A 16,226-nucleotide genomic window follows, 5' to 3' on the forward strand; every position below is an offset into this window, starting at 1 on the left:
TTATATAAACTTTCCACTCTACTGGTTGTCTTTTCACACTTTCATAGACAGCTCTTAAAATCTTAATGTCCTAACATCTTTTTCCCTTAGTGTTTACCAAAAACATTCAACATATCTATCGTAAGACCATGAAGATAACCTAAAAATTAAAAAAAAAAGCTGTTTCACTTTTCATATTTAGATCTACAACCTTTTTGTATGCGCTGTGAAATGAGTGTAAAATTTTCTTTCATATAGCTGTTTAATCAAACACCACAGACTGAACAGATCACCCTCTACTAAGTGGCAATGTTATCTTAATCAAAACAACAAAAAGCAATAGTTCATTTCTGGATGCTTGATTTGGATGCATTCCTTTGTATAGCCTTTACCAATACCTCATTATCTTACTCAGCCTTTTAATTGGTTAACACTACCTGGTATTTAAGATTATAGTCTGTTTCTTTAGTGTCACCTACCATTTACCTTTATATTTACATGAAAATAAAAGATAAGTTTAATTTCCACAAAAATAAACCTGAAATTTTGTAGTCAATACAGGATGATTTTAGAAAATGGACATTTTTCAATATTGTCTTCCAAATATGAATATATCTTTACTATTTAGGTCTTTTCCTTTTGCTAGACATCTTAAGTTTTCAGTGGTAGGACTGGTAATACTTTAGACTTCATTTGTTTTTTGTTTGTACATAAAGTGAACAAAATGAACAGGTTTTTTTTTTATGCTGAACTTATATTTGATGATCTTGATAAATCAACTAATTTAGATAGCTTGCTCCTTTTGGAATTTCCTGTTTCCTCAACCAAATCCTATTAAAGTGACATTTAAATTTATTCCTTTCCAATTCTTACACTTTTTCTTGCTTTATTACACTGATTGGAAATCCCAGAGCATATGCTGAACAGAAGTGTTGATGGGAAATATTACCTGGTTTCCTTATATATAGAAGAAACAAATTAATTCACTTTTAAGGATGATGCTTCCTATACATTATAAACTTCTTTTTAGATTCCTTTTTAATATGTTATATATATGTGTGTGTGTGTGTGTGTGTGTGTGTGTGTATAAATCATAAATGGACATCTAAAGTAATCAAATGTTTCTTTTGCTTCTAGAGGATCATGGAATTTTTCTTTTTTCAAAACACATGGCATTTAATACCAATTCAAAAATATGAACTACACTTACTTTCCTGGAATGAATCCAATTAGTTATAATGTATATTCTTTATTTATTGCAAACAATATATTTTGATTGTTTCATTTAGGATTTCTAATATATGCTCATTAAAATAATTTTGCACTTTTTGAAGGGTAAGGACTGTAAAACTTTGGTATTGAGGTCATGCTGGTCTCGGAGCACAGCATCCTTTTTCTAGTACTTGAAAGGTTTCCTCTGAAATTGGTAAACCATATAAATATTTTTTTTTTTTTTGTACAAAAAATACCTAGCAGAGGTGCTGGATTTTTTTTTCTTTTTTGTAGGCAGACTATTATTTTTTAAATTAAGAGATTCAATTTCTGTGTTTTAGGCATAATAAATTGTTTCATGAAATGTTTTGTCTACTTCTCTATATTGTCAAGATTACTGATGTATGCAAAGTTGTTCATAATAGCTTATTACTTCATGGTTTAGGCAAACTGTAATGATGTCTCCTTTAAAAATTCTTAAAGGTAATCTTTCTTTTTCTTAGTTATGCTAAGTGTCCTAATTTTTACTATTCTCATGTTTTCTATTTTTGTGTATTGATGATTTATATTTGTCATCTATCAGAAAAACAAAAAAAACTTCCTCTCCCCTCCAAAAAAAAATCTTATCTCCAACTTCTGACATTATACTATATCTAACTTAATCTCCCCACCATAACTTGCTTTTTTTTTCTCCTCTTTGCATATCACTCATCTTGATAATATACCCAGCTCCTAAGTAAAAGATCTGAGCTATCCTTAACTCTGACATCTAATAACCAAATCCACTTAATCCTAACTTCTAAATCCCTTTTGCAATCATACATTCTTCTTTATTATAATTGCAGTTATTGTCATTCAGGTCCCTTCACTGTTCTCTGAACTTCACAACTATCTTGTTCAGAGTCTTGCTCACTTTCTTCTCTAAAGTTTTTCAGAGATCTTCCTAAAGTACAAATCAGATGTCATTCTTCCACTTAAATTTTTTTCATTGCTGTCATGAAACAAACAAACAAAAAACCCCCAAATTTCTTGACATCGCACATAACAAAGCTCTTCAGGACATAGACTTACCTTTCTCTATATATATCCCATCAAAAAAGACAATAATGTAATTTCAAAATATCAAATGCCAGTGCTCCACCTTGAATGCATCCTTCCATCATTACCACCACCACCGCTACCACTACTACCACAACAGCAACAAAAGCTACTTGAAGCATTTTACATGTAAAAGATACTTAAACAAAAATTTATTAGATATGAAAATAACCTGATTACTAAAGAAATCCAAACTCAAATTTGTATATATGTATTTAGTTTTATTTTGTATACACCACACTCTGACCTTTTTGTAACTAAAATCCAATACAGGATTTTTTGTTGTTGTTTAACTATTAGTCAAATCCACAAAGACAATAATACTGCTGTGGAAGACCAAGGGGGGAAAAACTGTTATTTATTTACAATTCCCTACACTGTAAACATTTAATCTATATACTGTTACTAATTTGTAATGAGAACTTTACATAGACAAGGAATTGATGCCTTGCATTTCTTATTCATATTCAGCAATAGCATATTAAATAGAACATCAGACTTTCTTTTCCATTAGCATTATGCTTTCTTTAGATAATTATCTAAACTTGTTTCAAAAGACCTAAATATATTCAAGTGCTATTCAACTAAAACTACGTAAGCCAACATATTTGGCTTATAATTTCATTTTTATAATAATTTAAAGTGCTATAAGCAACCTGGCAATCAACACTTTCTATAAGAACAAAACTACCTTTAAACATTAATTTACAAGATAATATACAATGTTCATCTGGAATAGCTGAAATTTCAGCACAAAGTCACTGTCACATGTATAACAGCGCAGGATTTTTTTTTTTTTTTGCATAACATGAAGCTTTGAAATTAACTGATGAATTATTGCCACAATGGCTTATTACTGATTTCCTACAAAAGAGGGTAAGAACTACTAGTATATTCTATCATTTTTTTTGAGGTCACTTGACAGTAAATTTGCATATTCAACAAGTCTACTGAGTTACAATAGTGTCTACTATAATCATTGCCCTTTATAAGAGCAAATGCTAATGGAATTCATAACATATACCACTCAAAAAAAATCACAACTTATTTTTTCTTTTTGAATAGGAACCTACAGTTTGGAAGTTTGTGTGCAACAAGGCTAAAACAACAGAACTATAAAACAGTAATTCTGACACAATATGTTGAGAAGAAATATGCATCTGTTCATAGTTTTTGTACTTATGATAATGCCCTGTGCGCTAAGCTACAAATATGTAAATATTATATTTTCTTGCTTGATATATTAAACCCAGCAGAATCATCAAGTTCTCATTCTCCTTTGTCATTTTATAATTCTATCAGATAATTCAATAATAAAAATATTATGCCCAAACCTGCAGATCATGTGCATTGTGATATACTAAATTAGATTTCTACTCAAATTTCATTTTTACTATAATGAAACTGAGAATACCTGCAAAATTAACAAAGAGAATATGGTAGTGTGAATTTAAACTAAAACTTAGTGGTCTACTAAGTATGCATTATCTTGGCATGTGTTTTTTCCCTTCATTAGAATGACTTCATTAGAATTGAACATGTCCAAGAGTTACGTGGGCCAGAGCTTGCAGATCACAACTATGTTTTGTCTTAATTTCTTCAATGCCCAACTAGACTGCCCTAATAAAACAATGTAGTTTTAAAAATAAGAAACCAAAATAGATTCAACAAAAAAGCACCATCATATTAGACTAAAATGACATGGATTGTAGATGAAATGGCCACTATGATCAAAATGCTGCCCAAATCTGACAAACCCCAAGTTGTCATCCTGCGTGGACACAAGCCGTGGTTTAAAAACTTAATGAACTCTAGGACAGAAACATGATTTAAAAACTAAATCCCAAAATTATAGCTGTAATAAATGTTGATGCAGACTAACTTCAAAGCATGAGTGACATGTTACGTTGTATTGCTTCTTGAACTTTCTAAATAAAGCTTGTCTATGTCAGGTTTGGGCGATTTTCCTGCTAAGACACAGAGTATTATATTTATTCAAAAGCCCAGATCTCAATGTCTTGGATAAAGAAATCTTCCTTCTTAGAAAGTGTATGATTTCCAAATGTTTTACAAGAATGGCTTCTTCCATGGTAGAGATCTCCATCAAGCCAAAGGGCAAACTCTCCTCTGCAACATATAAAATAAAATAGTTTGAACAATAGCCTCTTTATATTTATGCCTTAAATTGTAAAATAATTTTTTTTAAACTTTTTATTTTAGATTTTTTTTTTTTAAAGATTTATTTATTTGTACATACAGAACTGGGGTACAGGCCAGAGACTCAGGGGCAGTGAGAGACTTCACCAGAGACAGAGTGGGGAGCAGAACAGGCAGATCAACGAAGTACACTGCTGAGCGGAGCAGCGGGCGGGTCAGGAGAGGTCTGCCACGCCATGTGGTCTCCTCCGGGGCAGGCGGGATTCGAACTCATGCGGAAGTGGCCTTAGCTTCTCAGTGCAGTGCTTTAACCCGCTGTGCCACCAGGGAGGACCGTAAAATAATTTTAATGAGACATTTCAGTGGACAATAACTTCTAAAATCATCATTTTCCCCAAATCCTTCCATACTCCTTTCCACAAGAGTACAAGGCAATTTTATGTTGTTCTGTTCACATCTCATTAAAAAAATTAATATACAGATCAATGAATAAACTAAATCTAAAATTAATCTCATACAGAATTATCTTTTTACACAGCTTCTACTCTGTAATACTCTGCCTAGTATTATGGGTCTCTTTTTTCTGTATGTTTTTCTCAGAGGTATGAAAACTCCGTATCACCTAAAACAAAATATGGAACTAATTTTAAGAGTGCAATCTCCAATCTACAGGCAAGGGAAGTTTAGGGAGTTTGCTCAAGGTCCCAACATGTAATATGTGTTGAAACTGGAATCTGAAATCACCTCTATTTTACCCCAAGGCTTACATTTATTCAGTTCACAACACCATGCTTTTGCTCTGTGAGGCTGCTGTTTGGAATTGTGGAGTATGAAGTCCCTATAGCTCCCATTTTCTAAGCCTGTGTTATTCCTTAAAAACTGTAAGATTAGGCCCTCCCTGGTGGCGCAGCAGGTTAAAGCACAGCACTAAAAAGCTTAAGCCACTTCCACATGAGTTCGATCCCCGCCTGCCCCAGAGGAGATCCACATGTTGCGGCAGCCCTCTCCTGACCCGCCTGCTGCTCCCCTCAGCAGTGTACTTCATTGATCTGCCTGTTCTGCTCCCCACTCTGTCCCTGGTGAATCCTCTCACCCTCAGCATCTCTGGCCTGTACTCCAGTTCTGTATGAATAAATAAATCTTTAAAAAACAAAACAAAACAAAACAAAAAGTAGGACAAGCTACTTATAAAAACCATAAACACTCTAAGTTGATATGCCGGAGTAAGAACACAAAAATTTTTATAGTAAATGCTATATAACAAAGAATCAACTTGTTGCCTGATTTATACTATTAAAAACAAAACAAACAAGAAAACAATACCTGAAAAAAATGATTTTGTCTAAATATGAATCTTAATAGCTTTCAGGGTAGAATAGTGTGAAAACTGAACCCATTTTATACATTGATAGTGTACTATCATGGTTATTGAAAATTTGATGTTTAAGCTAGTAATACATTGCTTTTCCAAATACCAAAGAATCATTACACTCTAAAGAGAATGACGGGTTTTACTCAAGATGTAATTAAACATTTTTAAATGAATAAACACTCTACCAGCAATTTCAAATGCTACAATTTCTTGCATCTATATTGTGCAGATTAGGATTCTAACATTATAAGTTTTCTACAGATAACTGATTTTATAATACAAATTAACTTTTGAAGTTTCTTTAAAAATGTCATGGTAAAATATTCAAGAGACTTACCCTCCACCACCAAAAGCTAGTGAATCCATGTCTCCTTTGATAAAAAACATATTATCACCTGTCCATTTAAAGACCTACATGAACAAAAAAAACTTTAAATACAGATGAAAACTGTAATTATATAGTTAGTTCTCCTAAACCAAATACTTAAGCATCAAGAGAAATACTAAAATACTACCGAAAAAAAAAGTTGAGGACATAAGGGTAGTATCCCAAAACTCACTTGGTTTTGAGTTATCAGTGTTTGACTATTTTTGGAAGTTCAATTGCAATTCTTCAAATCTTGTTATGTCTTTACACATATCTTTTTTTTCTGATTCTGTAGCTATCAAGAACTATTTTAATATCAGCATTAAAATAGAAAATCAATTTAAAAAAACTGATAAATGCCATTAACTTTTCACATTAAACATACAAACACATAATTTGATAATATTTTAAGATAGGTCCAAGGTTTTTTCTTTCGCTGTCATTACTTTTATATAGCTTATAATACATATTTATGAGTTCTAGTTTAAATTTCTTTAAAGAGCTGTGAGAACACAGAAACACTTGAGAAATCCAAGGGCAAAACTTACATATGCTAGTAATTTAAATTATTTTTTCCTAATCTTTCATGGGAGTTTTGCCTAAATCTAATATGACATCAATTTCTAGTACCCCACTTTTACTACGCTTTTTCACAGTATTCACTATGTAGTATCCAAGAGTTAAACTACTCTTTTAATACTCATATTTTCAGTTACATAACAATCAATTTCAATACTAAAGTTACCAAGTAGAAACAGATTTAAAAGTTTTGAGAAAAAGCACAACCAAATTTTAAAAATGTGTAACTATAAGCTTCCAGTTAGTTATCGATTAGTTAATATATTTTATGGAGGAAATGGAAAGCATTGGTAATCTGGTAAGTGAGTCTATTACAGAGACTATAAAGACAAATCTTTTTTTTTTTTTAATTACAAAAGTTTATTTTTACATCATTTTGTACATTTTTTTTTTCCATCTCAATTGTAATCCCCGCAGGTTTCCCATCACCAAGTCACCCGTGTGCCATCACCATAATCCCGTGCACTTTCCTCCCCCCCCCACCGTTTTTGATCCCATTCCCCACTCTACCCCTACAAAATGTCTCTGGTACATGGTTGTTCATTATTTTTGTTATTTTCTCGCCTGGTCCATTATACTGAGACTATAAAGACAAATCTTTTAAAGAGAAACACTTTTGTAGCTTCCTTTTTCAATAAAGTACTTTCAACTCTTAGGGAATTTCTGACAAGGTGAGTCTTAATTACATGAAAGCTAGACAGTACTCAATGTTTTAAATCATCACACTTTTATTAAAAATTATTTACATAGCCAGAAAAAAAATACTGACCAATTTCACTCATAACAGGGATCAGGGGGAAAAAAGAGACAAACAAATGTAATAGAGTAACAATGAAAACAATGAACAACTATAAACCAGAGACATTTTATGGGTTTGGGAGGGGGAATGGGACCAGAACTGGGGTGGGAAGAGTGCACTGGGCTGTGGTATCGCCCATGGGTGAACTGGTAGTAGGAGGCCCTTCGGGATTACAACTGAGGTGAAAAAATGCACAAAATGAAAAATGACATAAAAAAAACATATAAAAAATAAAAATTAAAAAAAATCATTTACACCTTTGTATCTGACATCTTATTGGCAAGAAAATGTATTCAATTTAAGTTAGTCACATCATTGTAAAAAAAAATCAGGTAATCACTCTTAATATAAATCCAATTTTTAAAAAAGTTTGACTAAGACTTATATCACTGAACATATTTAGTCATAAAAAGTTTCTAGAAACTTTACAATAGCAATTCATAAATAAAATTCTAATAGCCTGTGAAATGCATTTGGCACCAAAGTTTTGTATGTGTAAAATTTTCAGTTAATTTTTCAAACAACCCTGTTAATATTTTAAACTTGTTATCCCTGTTGTATTATAGGAAAGTTGAAGCTCAGAGAGTCAAAGCGCTAAGTTCTCAGCAAAAGGCAAAGAACAGAAACAAATGCAAGTGTGCACAGCCCCCAAGTGCATGCTCTTTCCACTGTGCCAGCTCACTGTCAAGTGAATATTGGAGCAACTGTTCTTACCTCAAACTCTGGTGAGAATGTGAAGACAAAAGTCTCTCCTGTACCATAAAAGCCATCACTCACTTTAAATGGTTCAGATGCTAATGCACCAAAAACCTAAGTTAAAAAAAAAATTAATGACATAAATTATGTGTTTCATTAAGTACTGTCACACTATATCTGTTTAAAAGGAATTCAAAGAGCAAAAATCTGGTAGTTTTATATTTGTACAGAAACATGATTACTTGCTACATCATTCACATTATTGTCAAATCATTATCTTTTCAGTGAGGAAAAATCAGATTTTTTTTTTCTAACTTTTAAAATCTAAAAAGATGTTTATTTTAACAATTAAACAGATAACACAGACAACCTTGAAGTGGTTCATATGTTTCAGGAGAACTTACACATGCACAATGTATGTCCAAGAAAACATGTTGCTGTGGGAGTGCAGCATTTAGGGAAATGACAACTCTTTAGTATATGTAAAAAGTCTACTATTAAAAAGTATGTTATTTATTTTCTCATTAGATAGTAAACTCCCCCTGAGGACAGGATTTGGATCTGAATTGCCTGGCCATATAGCATCATGACTTTGTAGAGTATAAGTCCTAATAAGAAACTGAATGACTAAGTGACCTTAATAAGTCATTTCAATGTTCTGGGCCTCATTTTCACATTATAAAACAAGATTATAAAAGTTTGATAGATTTTTAAAGTCAGTCTCTCTCCTGATATTCTTTTCATAGTCCTAATTTTAGAAAAGTTTTATTGAAACCTCATTATGAATGTATTATACATATATATACAATCTATAAAATATACAGCAAATTTGTAAATATCACAAAGTTTTACTTATGCTTCATTCAGAAGGCACAGATTATCAGCAATCCAGAGACATTTGCTATGCTTCCTGTGTACTAACACCTCTCCTTTTGCAAATAAAGTTTAGTCTAATAATACCACAGATTGGTTTGGCCATTAATAAAATTTCTATAAATGGAACCACAAAGAAGTTATTCTTTAGTGTCTGATATTGAAGTTAATTCATTGTGACACTTATGTTGTGCAATGTAGCAGTACTTGATTCAATTTCATTGTTGCAAATACCTCTTATTTGTTTGTCTGTGATTCTATTCCTGGCATATCTTTACACAATTATATTTAGTTTTCAAAGCTTTACCCATGCTTTAAGACTCAGTCCATTTCTACACTGAGAACTTCCTTATTATCTTTCCCAAATAGTTAAGAAAAATCCTTACTCTAAATAACCCTTTTGCTGTTCCTAGGCTCTTACTATACTTGTCATATTTTGCTTGGCATTAAACATACTCATGTGCCCTTCTACCAGACCACAATCCCTCTGAAGGCAGGCACTAATTAATTAGTCATGTTCGTATCTATCCGCTGTAGTACTCAGTACTGCTTGTATATTAATAGCACTCTGTTGCACTGGCAACACCACACTTACAAACAGGAGTCATGGCGCAGGCTGACTGATGGGGTAGTTCTGACCCATAGGAATGCAGAACTGCAGGTGACAAAGAATGGTGGCCGAAAGTCTGCTTAAGTATAGCAGGCCCACAGCACTCAGTAGTGATCAGTTAACTTAATAAAATGTAGCAAAACAACAACAACAACAACAACAAAAAAAAACTATCAAAATAATATGCTAAAAGTTAGTTCGTATAATCTCTGAAATGGTGAGGTATCTGTGTAGTTAGTTTTCCATACCTGCCCATCACTGTCTTTAATGACCATCAGCACTGGAGTGTCTAAACCTGTCATTGTGCGATAGAGGGTCTTCAAGCTTGTGCCGTGCTTCCCAGTGCCATAAACAAGAGTCCATGGATAGCCAATTGTTCTTGGTGGAAGATGCTTGGTAAGCTTTGAAAAATGAAATGTGAACATTTACTTGATAGTTACTGTCTATTTGTTAGATACTAAGGCCAGTTGGAAGTTTAATGGTACTTTGTAAAACGTAGGCTACAAAAATAACAGAAGAAATTATTTGTTATTCTTAAAGATACTGAAATGCTTGAAAAGTAATTATAGTTTAATCATGAAATAGTGTCCACTAGGAAAAGAATGATGCCAAACAAGATATGTCAAACAGAAACAAGAAATATGGGTTATATATTACTTACACCCTCTGTATCAAATTACCAAAAACGGTGGACAGACTATTACTTTGATTAATACACTGCTAAATTAATGGGATCTAGAATCAAAGTTCAATAATCTATATTGTGTAACCTTGCAAAAGTTATCCACAGTCTCTATAACCATGTTTCTTTACTTATAAAAAGTGAAGATTACAGGGCCCTCCCTGGTGGCGCAGCGGGTTAAAGCACTGCACTGAGAATCTAAAGCCACTTCCGCATGAGTTTGATTCCCGCCTGCCCCGGAGGTGACCACATGGTGTGGCAGACCTCTCCTGACCCACCCGCTGCTCCCCTCAGCAGTGTACTTCCTCGATCTGCCTGTTCTGCTCCCCACTCTGTCTTTGGTGAAGCCTCTCACCTCCCCTGAGCCTCTGGCCTGTACCCCAGTTCTGTATGCACAAATAAATAAATCTAAAAAAAAAAAAAAAAAAGTGAAGATTACAATAAGAGTATCTAATTCCTACAACGTTATAAAATTATAAACTAATCCATATAAACAAGTAATTAGTACAGAGTAAGAAACTAAGTATCACGATTATAGTATATTATATAAGTTCTTACTATTACTTATTTAATGTCTTCTTATCCAAATCTCATATTATCTTCTATTACACTTCGCTTTTTCCTCATGAAAAAGGAAGATAATAGCAATAACCTGTTCGGTCTTGAAAACAACTGAAAAGAGGCTATTTTATTTTAATGGGAACAAACTCAGAAACATAAATATGTAGGCTGGAGGTACCTTTTCAATTTGATCTGGTTGTAAAAGTTCACTAGGATCACTTAGGTTTGGTCGAAAAGATTCAGACTCCAGGTCTGCTTTCACTGGAGCAACCTGCTTTGAATTTATATCTTCCCTCGTAGTAATCTAAAGAAGAAAAGAGCAGCAGTACATAAATTGTAATATACTTTCAGAAATTTTAGCTTCTTGAAAGAAATCAAATTTCATACAGAAAAGGTGACTAAAACTTTATATAAGGCAAAAAATGTTCTATTTATAACAATGGTGTATCAAATGCAGGTAACTTTTTTAATAAGTGAATATTTTCTCATACACTACATGAGAAAGGTATGGCAATGAATTATAAATCCTCATATTTCTATGTGAAAGAAGATAGTTGCATGCAAAGAAATTTTGCCACTGAAGAGCAAAAGTGAGCATCTAAGCTTACTTTTTATTTTGCTATATAAAATATGTAGGATTATTTTTTTTCATGGTCAACATAAAATCTGGCACACTTCTTAGTTGCCAAAATTTTAATTAAAAAATGATATAAAGTCCAACTTTTCTCTGAGTGTATGTATATTTACTTGCATTGCCGAAAAAGTCACCATTATTTTTAAAAATACCTTTATTATCTTTACTTTTTAAACAGTGATTTTTTTTATCTTCTTGGAACAAATGCATTTAAATGTTAATTTGTTCACAAATTTATTTTTAGATTAGATTGATTTGATGCTTTAAAGAGAGTATATGCTTTTACTTGTTGAAAATTATTCCACTGATAATCTTGTAATGATAAAAATGTTAACTTAAAAAACTTAAATGCAAGTCTATTCTGTTGGTACTTACTTTTTTATATAAATTTCATTTTAATATAAAACACAATACCTTCAAAAATAAATGTTATAAAATATGACCAGAATTGAAGAAACTCTTAAATTGAAAAACAGAATTCTATTGGAGCAGATAACTAAAATGCAGCAATGCTTGGCGACTGTGACTCCACACAGGCATGAAATCTTGATGAGTTATACTGTTCCTTTAATAGATTTCTTACCAAAGCTAAGCAGCATACATTTTTCAATCAATACATGTTCTTAGAACTGTATTGTTCTGTGGTGAGAGGCTAAACTATATTAATTCTTTCACATCATCTCCACTGTTTACCCTTATTTTGATAATGTGAAAGGCTAAAAAAAAAAAAAAATCCAAGGCAGCATGAGAAGCATTAAAAGAAAAGAAAAATTTCAGTAGTTCTAGAAAAGCAATAAAGAATATTGTATTAAGAGGAAAGCACACAATACACAGAACTTAAAAATGAGTTCAACTGTATCAGTTTCTTCTTTCTAAAAGTATCACGAAGATTGTTCCATGAACTTTTACATAATTTATCAAGCTCTGGTACCTAGTCTATATACTATTCCAACATTTCTAATGCCAACCAGGAATACCTCAAGAACAAAACCAATTTACCTGAGCAAGCCATCTGAGATAGGGCTGATAGAACTGAAATAGCCTTAAGAAAGAAAAATATTTAACCCTTGCCATTCATTAAAAATTTTTAAATTTTCCCATAGTGCCACATCTTTCAGATTCTGTTTAGTAAAGATTCAATCTCAAAACACAAAGACATTCTTCCAATGTTTAAAATTGAATGAAAACTCATCACTCTAAAAAACACACAGTACTGAGAACAGTACCAAAGTGACAGAAAATTCCTCTGGATATTTCTCAAATGCAAAGATGATAGAAAAGATAATCCTACAACTCTTCAAGACAATACTGTACTCTTTAATACAAAAAGGAATTTTCTGATGGATTATTTTAGTGCTGCAGTCAAAACAAATCCTTTAAAATAGAGATTTGTCCTGACAAAAGACACTAAAACAGGGAGTATTCAATCTCCAGAGGGATTTAAACTACTGAAGGGGGCACCTGGAGGCGTCTGCAGAGTGTGCGCAGTTCTTCAGTATTTAAAGCATCGATCCTGCGGTGATACTCAGCCACTGACACTACCTGAATATGGAGACAGGAAGACAATAATTCCACTGACAGTTGAGAAAAATAGCCCAAATAAAACAAAACAAAACTGGAGAAATTTAAATGGGGAAAGAGGATTTCTTTCTCCACTTTATGCTGAAAATTCAAGAGATTTTTATATACAACTAGAATGAAATATACGTGAAAGAATAGCCACTATATCCAACTAACTTACAGTGTAAGACTGGATTGTTTCACATAAAATTTAATTTAGTAAGTAGAATTATATAGTTGTTTATAAAGAAACACTGTATCAAACATTTTTACTAACATCAGAGGTAACATCTAAAATCTAAATGCCTTGCAGTTTACAAAGAAAATAATAGTTTCATTGCTCCCCTCTCTAAATCAAGTTAGCACAAATATATCCTAATGTCAATGTAGGAAGAATTTCATCCATACACAAACAGCACTACATGCTCTGTATCAGAGAAAAAAAAAGTAATAACGATATGAACCAAGACAAAAAGAAAAGTTCTAGAAAGTAGAAATTCTTTTTCAAAAGCATACATGATCAACAGTAGCTTTTCAGACATGTCTCTTTCAGTCTTTTAAAATATTCTTTTGTTTCTTCAGTTTTGCCATTCCTCTATATTACTTATTTATGGTTGGAAATAAGCAGTTATAAGTCACTAAAGCTTGATTACTTTCCTACATTAACTAACTAGGAGATATTCTGTATTTTCCATAACTGCCCAGCCCAGACTCTGAACTTCAAAGCCATACATGACAGAAAAACATTACCACAAAAAAACTCCACAAAAACAGACAAGTTTTCTTAGGTCGACCAACAGCTTTTTCAAAATGACATAATTCTCTAAATAGGTGCCATAATTTAATGAACCATAAAACACGGGCTGATTCTCTTGAACTCTGATAAATGCCTCTTGTGATCAATCAGTTCTGTATGGGGGGGCTGACCACAAAAATATATATAAAGCGATTAGAGCATAAGGAGTTTAAAATTCTAAAGGCTCTTATTGAGTGAACTAAAATGAATTGGCCATCAGCAAACATCAAAGTAACTCTATTAGAGGCTATGTAAACCTACTAAAAGGTATGAAAGACACAGAAACATAAGAGAAATAAAAGGGGAAGAAAAGGAACAGGTTTTCATTCAGGCCTTTATTATACTGACTTTTTGCAAAGCAACAATACATCAATCTGATAGCTGACTCCAATGGCAAAGAAAACATGAAGTAGGGACCTGAGTTTAGTCTGTTCATTATCTAACTTATTTTTCAAAACAATGCAAATAATAAGATTACATATCAAACAGATGGAGGAAAAAAGTACTTTTCAATTAAGAATAGAATTTTCAGTGAAAATTAAAGAAAAATTAGGTACTAAAAAAATCAAATTGCGGCCCTCCCTGGTGGCGCAGCGGGTTAAAGCACAGCACTGAGAATCTAAAGCCGCTTCCGCAAGAGTTCCATTCCCGCCTGCCCCGGAGGTGACCACATGGCGTGGCAGACCTCTCCTGACCCGCCCGCTGCTCCCCTCAGCAGTGTACTTCGTCGATCTGCCTGTTCTGCTCCCCACTCTGTCTCTGGTGAATCCTCTCACCCTCCACGTCTCTGGCCTGTACCCCAGTTCTGTATGCACAAATAAATAAATCTTTAAAAAAAAAAAAATCAAATTGCTTTTCTATGGCCAGCAAAGAAATCACTACACAATCTGTAAAGGCCAGTTAATTTTTGCCATTCTTTTTCCTGCTGCAATCTAAGAGCCTCCTAGTGAAGATTTTTCAAATTATGACTTACTCCATCCTCTGCTTTCCTTCTATCCCTCTAGTTAGTACTGATGTTATAGTCCTCTTTCAAAGCTCCTTCTTTTAACATATTAAACACATTTCCTGGGTAAAAATGAAATTTCTGATCATGAGAGTGATCAGTGATAATTTAATTTTACCAACATCCCTGAATGTAGGTTTTATTAGTAAGGAAGCCATGAACTACTATCATAGGATAAGCTTATAATAACATCTAATAAAGTTTTTTTAATGCAACAAATAAATCTTTTCTCATTCATAGGTTTTAAAAAGATACCATTCTTTTATGATATTTAGAAGCTCATCACTTCCTTAACTGTGAATATTTACTAATGTAGCAAATGAACAAAGATGCACAAAACTATCAATTATCTGTCAATTAACAAAGAAAAAGAAGTTCAAATACAGAAATGACTTTCTCTTCTCGAAATAAAGACTCCAAGCATGTATAATGAAACTAGAACTCTTCTTAAATTAATTTTTATCACCATGGCAAAAAGGTAGTCCACTTGCAGAATTTACTATACTACCCAAAGACTAAACATAAGTATAAAGGGGACACACAACAACAAAACTTTCTCCCAATTACTAAAGGTACACAGCCAAAGAAACTACACCTTCCAAATAAAATGTATTCACTGTCTGGCTAAAAAGTCATTTTTCAAGAAATAAAGTAGTCTTTTTTATACACTTAAATCAATCCCATCTGTAGGAATCCAAGTACTATAAATTACCCTCTACAGAATTAAACGCTACTCTCTAATTCTTCAGTCTTTGACAAAGGACCCTCACACATAGAAAAGTGTTTTCTTCAGCACTTATTTTCACAGATGTAAAGTTAGGGTTAATTCACTCATCTCTGTTAAAAAGGGCTAACAAGTGGAACAGAACAAAAAAAGCAGAAAATCAAGAAAGCAAATTTACACCTGCTGTCACTTCCATGAATAAATATGTTCTTTTCCCAGACTGAAAGACCAATACTTTGTTCTAACAGCCCTCCCTCTACGATTTACCAGGGTTTCCCAGAGGACACTCTGCAAACAAATCAGAATCTTCCCTCCCCTCAACTACTCTGCAGACTAACATAAATCTGGTAAGTATCTACGAATAATGGTACCAAATATCTACAAAAATGGTACCATTTTTTATTCCTTACTTAATTCCTTACTTTCATTTTATTCATTTATTCATATAGAACTGGGGTACAGGCCAGAGATGTGGAGGGTGAGAGGATTCACCAGAGACAGAGTGGGGAGCAGAACAGGCAGAT

The 16,226-nt window shown here is 32.9% G+C and overlaps 1 protein-coding gene across 7 annotated transcripts in view; it reads right to left on the bottom strand.

Annotated features, from left to right (window-relative positions):
* Positions 1 to 1,036: 1,036 nt before the first annotated feature.
* Positions 1,037 to 16,226, bottom strand: part of OXR1 (oxidation resistance 1) — a 340,255-nt gene continuing 325,065 nt past the window's right edge. For 4 of the 7 annotated variants that reach the window (XM_004679659.2, XM_012723003.1, XM_012723002.1 and 1 more), the window contains 6 exons: positions 13,081 to 13,161; positions 11,164 to 11,289; positions 9,991 to 10,143; positions 8,278 to 8,373; positions 6,156 to 6,229; positions 1,037 to 4,416 (listed from right to left, as the gene is read on the bottom strand). In XM_004679659.2, the coding sequence (XP_004679716.2) occupies positions 4,281 to 4,416; positions 6,156 to 6,229; positions 8,278 to 8,373; positions 9,991 to 10,143; positions 11,164 to 11,289; positions 13,081 to 13,161 (666 nt within the window). In that variant the 3' untranslated portion in view covers positions 1,037 to 4,280. The remainder of the gene's footprint in view (positions 4,417 to 6,155; positions 6,230 to 8,277; positions 8,374 to 9,990; positions 10,144 to 11,163; positions 11,290 to 13,080; positions 13,162 to 16,226) is intronic. The other 3 variants (XM_004679660.2, XM_004679658.2, XM_004679662.2) reach the window with 1 other exon arrangement.

This window comes from Condylura cristata, unplaced genomic scaffold (assembly GCF_000260355.1).
Source record: "Condylura cristata isolate star-nosed mole 26May11 unplaced genomic scaffold, ConCri1.0 scaffold00009, whole genome shotgun sequence".
NCBI classification, from domain to species: domain Eukaryota; kingdom Metazoa; phylum Chordata; class Mammalia; order Eulipotyphla; family Talpidae; genus Condylura; species Condylura cristata.